The following is a 6,122-nucleotide window of genomic DNA, read 5'->3' on the forward strand; positions in this document are numbered from 1 at the left end:
TGAGAGCCTGATGTGAATAAACATAACATTACTTGTACTTGACTCACTGTGGTGCTCTGCTGCTCCTCATCAGCACTGGCCTCATTTGAGTAGGAGGAAATTGCGCCTTGGACTTCTTGGATGCCCTCATTGAGGTGGTCCAACTTTTTCATCAGCAGGGTCATGGAGTCATACGCAGAAGCCTGAACGTATAGGTAAAAAAACAAAAAAAACAAATGCAGGAAAATATTTCTCAAGGACAAGCTCTGGGGATAATCTTACACTACGCCTTTCGTGTATGCTGAACCTAAAACCATATACTCCTCTTCCTCATTCTTCTACTCCACCTTTCACTCCCTATAGGGCTCCTTAGAGATGAACATTGGGCTTTTTCAGCCTAACTAAGGGTAGACTTTGCAGTCTAATCATGTCTCAGTGTGATTTTTGTAGAGCAGATACATTTTTGTCAAGTCAATGTCAAAGACTGTCGCCTGTAAGGAGTAAGCTTTGCTTCATATCACAGCAGCACTGCATGTTATGTAAATGTGTAGTATCTCTCCAGACCAATAGTCATGCACTACACCCTCAATTTCCCTCGCTTTCCTTCTACACCCATTGGTCACGGGCTCTGACTGAGACACTTGTTCACTCGCCTTCCAGGAAATGAACAAACTGCTTTGTTCGGGGCTCTGCTGCCAACCCCAGAGTCCCAGGGGCTGATAGTAGCACATAGGGCCCCTTTGAGGAGCTTGAAATCCAAAAACAGCCCCCTCACTCACACACACACATGCATAGCTATACACAAGCATGCGCTCACCCACCCACTTACGGACACAAACACACCCTTCTGTCCACTCCCTTTCCCAAAGCCATCATGTTGACCAGTTTGAAAAATATCAGCAATAAGGGCTTTGGCAGCAAAGTCATTTCCTGCACGTTACGGCCCCCACATCTCCAGATTCCACACACGGGAACACAGAAGGGTTTCTATCACCGGGGTGCTATTTTTACCCTCACTGTGGGTGACAGAGTGACGGGAGAACACATCTAGTGGAGGCTTTTCAATGGCACGAGTGACTGCAGACACAAGCATGTGAATGTAAATGTGCCAACACGAACACAAATGCACACCATAGCATACACAAGCACAGACAGAGTGCTCTCAAAGCTCATGAAATGTTAATATACTTCTCTCTGAGGGATCAGAGAAGATAGAGCTTTTAATGCATCCTGACATATTTGCTAAAAGACCTTTTCATTATATGGAGAGGCTAAGATGCCTGTTATTTTGATATAGTTTTTTTCCTGCAGCTTTATCATTGATAAATACTTTCATATACAGTCTGTTTGCCTGTTGTACTTACATGTTTTAGATCATCAAACAAATTTTTATATCAGACAAAGTAACCCAAGGAAATACAAAATGATGATTTAATTTATTAAGGGTTATCACACCCTTGCGCCCTCTTGTTAAATCATAATTTAACTCTGATTAACCACATTTTTTTTGGCAAGCTGAGTTCGATTTCAGTAGACGCACCCAAGCCCGATTACTTCCAGACCTGCTGAATCAAGGAATCACTTAAATAGACCCCGTCTGACAATGTGAGGTAGACTAACAGATAAAGAAAAATCAACACATCATGCCACAATCTAAAGAAACAGCTGAGAAACAAAGTCGACATCTGTCAGTTTGATAAGGGTTACAGAGACACTTCAAAGGCTTTGGGTATCCACTCAACCACAGTGAGCCATTAACCACAAATAGAGGAAACTTGGAACACCTTCCCAGGAGTGGCTGACCTGCCAAAATTACTCCAACAGGACACTGACGACTCATCCAGGAAGTCGTGAGAGAACCCAGAAGAAGATTTAAAGAACTGCAGGCCTCACTTGCCTCAGTTAAAGTCAGAGGTCACAATTCAACAATAATGTTGAATGTCAACATAGACACAAGTCAAAAGACTGGGACTGGTTAGAAGACTCATTTCACATTTGCCAAAAAACATCTCAATGATCCCCAAGACTTTTGAGAAAATATTCTGTCGACTGATGAGACAAACCTCAAACTTTTGGAGGGTTTGTGTCCTGTGACATCTGCATAAACTAACACAGCATCACACCAGCAGTCCAACATGGTAATGTAGTGTGATGGTCTGGGGCTGCTTTGCTGGACATGGAAGACTTCCTGCAATTGTTGGATCCATGAATTCTCCTCTCTAACATTAGTAGAGAGCATTAGTTTGTGTCTTCAAGCTGAAGCACACTCCAGTTCTGAAGCAGGACAATAATCCAAAACACACCAGCAAGTCCACATCTGAATGGCTCAAAAAAAATCTAAAATGAATGTTTATGGGGTGGCCTCATACAGGTCTGGAGTCATGTTAGTTGAGGTGCTTTGCTATGAGCTTAAACTGGTCATTCATGCTGGAAAACCCTCTAATGTGGATGAAATAAAACAATTCTGCAAAGAAGAGTGGGTTAAAATTCCCCCACAGTGATGTGAAAGACTCATTTCCACTTATGACAAACAGTTTTAACATTTCAGCTCTTGATGCCAAAAATGACACAAACAGTAACTACTTTTTTACAAAATGGCCAGATAGCTTTGGGTAGCTTTTCCCCCTTAATAAATGAAATCAAATAGCAAATACTATTTTCTCTTTTTACTTCACGCAGCTGAATATTATCTTGTAAGTGGACCTAATAAAAACATGGCTTAAGTCTTGTCCAATACTCTTTAAAGGGTATCTAGACTTGGTCTAAATGTCAGCCCAGACAAAGGGTAAAGTACTAGCTGGCCTAACTGTAATTCCCTTATAGTACTTCATCTTCTTTCATTATCCCAAACACAATTAACCAGATTGTAACTTGAATTAGAGATGGGAAGTCTCCAATAATGCTTTTGCTTTCTTAAGTATTAGGTGTACTTTGACATTTGTAAGCACTGGTAGTAGAGGTGCAAAGTAATTCTACAATATTCATCCAAATTCAGAAAACTACAGATATTAAGGGTTATCTCAGGCGAAATAATACTCACACAGACACAAATTCAAGAAAGTGAAGTCATATCATTATCTGTAAAAACACAGATTTATTTTTCTCAAGTTTCGGGGCATGACAGCAGGCTGCCAGAGACTAACGACAAATCTGTGGCAACGATTAATACACCTTCACATCTGAGCTATTAATAAGGCAGAATAATTATCACCAAGCCTGCAAGACACATTTTATTCCAAGCAAAGTTTAATTACTTGCTTTTAAACATTTAATTTGGCAAAAATGTCGTCCACATTCAGGGGATGTGTCCAAACTGCTCAGGCCAAAATATTCCAGGAATGTGTGAAACAGCAGTGGGGTTCCCTTCAATTAAACAGGTATTCAAATGAGCCCCGGCCTCAGTCTGTCAATAAGTAACTTGAAAAGCTACTTGGTCATAATCCTTTTATTTCAGGCCAAGGCGGGAAAGCTGCGTACAGCAAACCAGAGGACTGTTGTGGAAACGTGCCAGCAGCTGAGGGCTGCTCTGACAGGTGTGAGAACACAGTCAGGGGCACTGTCACACTACGGGAAGCCTGCTGGTGTGTTGCATGCTGGGAGGATTGGAGATGCTGGGCCAGACCAGGCCAGGCCAGGCCAAGGGAAATATGGGAGGAATTTCTAACAGGGGGGAACCTGCTGAAAGATTCCTATTTACTTAGACTCTCTTTTTTTTTAATTGAATTGAAGAAATAATGCAAAGATTTAGTAGCACACAAAAATGGAAGCTTTTTTTTTTTTTAAGTTTTATGCATTTAATAAAAAGAAAGAACAAAACAGGCTACTTTAAAAAATTCAAATACATTGTGCAGACCCCCTGCTGCCCTGCATCTATAGCCTAAATACAGCACTGGATCAGCACATGACAACTTGCTGTGCACGCAGCACACGAATGCAATGAATATTTTCCTCAAAGATGATATGAAAGTATTCCTATTTAGGAAATTCACTCCTGGCCCTCAAATGAAATCAAGTTCGAAATGTTTTGACGTTGCTGCCCTCTGGTGGCGCCTGTAGGGATCACAGTTGCAAAAAAAGATTTTAGCTGCAGGCATTCTGGCAGGTCTCTTTAGGAAACTAGAGGGGCGACATAATAAGATTAATTGTGGCTAAAATTGGCGTTACAGTCCAGGCTGCCTTGGCTCACTTGAATACTTGAATGGAGCAGTTGTTAATTTCACGAGTAAAACTTGTGCTTTTCCTGCTATGACCGGATCCCTCTCTGCTGTGGAAAAAGGATCAGGCTTTCCGCAGTGCAATTTAACACAGGATAAAGGCTTTTCAAGTGCTTTCTCTGGCTGTTCTACTAAGTGAACAAGACTTCTTTGTTTTTTATTATTGCCCAAGCCCCCCTCTTATTTTCCTTACCTGTTTTCCATTCTTCTCCCATGTGTCCTCCTCCTCCTGGCTACCTGTGAACCCAGGTTTGCCCTTGTTGAGTTTTTGCCAGTCAAATGGTGTGCTGTTAGGCTGGGCATCCTGTCTCCTCCTTAAGCACTTCCTGTTCCTGCTCAAGTTTCTACGACGACGGCTGACCAGGAATTCCTTATATTGTAACGTTGCAGGAAAGTCATCATCATCACCGTCTTCGCCCTCCGCCTCTTTAGAAGTGGATGACGATGACTCTCCGCCATCAGAGCTCTCGTTGATGACCTGATTGCCAGTCCCACAGTCGTAATCACAGAACACAATGGCGCTTGGGTGGTGTTTTACTACTCTTAGCACGTCCTCTGGTGTATTCATAGATGCAGGCAGACGTTTATGACAACATTTGTCCAGGACTGTTGGGGTCTCTGCAGGGCTCTCATCTTTCTGCTGAGGTATTTTAGCTCCACAGTCTTTTACATTCTCTGCCTCCATCTGAGAATCACTATGAACAGCTGCTCTGCGATCCAGGGATGACACCTCCATGTCCTGACCTGCTCCAGGAGACATGTCTGAACTCTGTCTGCATTCACAATGTCCATTCTGTCTGAAATCAGACACAGGAGCATCATGCAGGGAGCTCTTGTCCATTTTCAGCTCGTTCCATTTTGTGGTATGACTGGTTACAGGATCCAGAGCACAAAGCAGCAAAGGAACAGACTCAGACATGCTTCTTAGATGGCCGATGGAGGCTTGAGGCAGGAAAGTAGCTCGACCTTGAAGGTCACCCAACAGAAGATCGACAACCTGATGGTAAGTATGCCTGTTTGACTATTCCAGCACAGGCAATGCAGCTGATGGACCTTCATACATCTCTACTGAACCATCTGTAAGGAGCTGAACTGGACCAGCTGCAGCTGATAAACTGAAAGTACGCATGGATGATATTTACAGTTTGGACCAAATTTAAATGGCCCAAAGTTCTTTGATGCCTGAGTTATAGAGAAGAGGAAAGAAAAACAGAAATCGGTTAATCAAGAATACATTTAAAAATCCATCCATTCAATAACCCCTTTATACATAAATTCCAAAACATGAAGGATGTAGCACATAATATACAAATTCATACTCATATATGCAAATTAATCAATATTTTTTGACTGTCAGACGGTTCAATAAGCACTCAGTTGTCAAAACATTTGAATTTTCTGCCAATTATTTCATGAGCCAGCAGGGTCAAACCAGGAGCCCTCTTGCTTTAAGGCAACAGTACCAACCACCGCATCGCCACATGCAGTTTTAAAATAAAACAGATAGATTAAAAAAACACATGATTTGAGTATAAATCATTCTCCTACAAAGATAAAGCTCCTCCAGTGTTCCTCAGGTGAAACAGAGTGTGCATATTTGGGTAAACTGATCGATGTTCACATGTACGCGGGACGAAAAATATATATGAATGTGTAACAGAGAGCTATTTGTTTTGTAAATGGATGTAGAGGAACTTACGTGAAGCGCTCATGAAACTGCTGCTTGGGCAGTTTTCAGAGGCCCATTCTGTGAATTCATTAGTTTTGTTTTAATGAATAACTCTCGGGGTAACGAGCAAAGGTTAGTGCTCCATTAAAATCTGCTGTCGATTCAACACTGCATACAGGACACTTAAAATGAATTAAAATAGCTCAGCGGCAGTGTGCTTTTACAAGATTACTTTAATATGTAGAAAAATATTTTTCCAT

At 41.8% G+C, this 6,122-nt stretch overlaps 1 protein-coding gene across 2 annotated transcripts in view; it reads right to left on the reverse strand.

Annotated features, from left to right (window-relative positions):
- stard13a (StAR related lipid transfer domain containing 13a) overlaps positions 1-5,112 on the reverse strand; it is a gene marked incomplete at its 5' end in the record, with an annotated part of 53,612 nt that extends 48,500 nt beyond the window's left edge. The window contains 2 exons of one of the 2 annotated variants that reach the window (XM_080866287.1): positions 48-182; positions 4,387-5,112. In XM_080866287.1, the coding sequence (XP_080722413.1) occupies positions 48-182; positions 4,387-5,112 (861 nt within the window). The remainder of the gene's footprint in view (positions 1-47; positions 183-4,386) is intronic. The other variant, XM_080866290.1, reaches the window with a different exon arrangement.
- Between the last annotated feature and the right edge of the window lie 1,010 nt (positions 5,113-6,122).

Source organism: Rhamphochromis sp. 'chilingali' (assembly GCF_963969265.1).
Source record: "Rhamphochromis sp. 'chilingali' genome assembly, chromosome: 19".
NCBI classification, from domain to species: Eukaryota; Metazoa; Chordata; class Actinopteri; order Cichliformes; family Cichlidae; genus Rhamphochromis; species Rhamphochromis sp. 'chilingali'.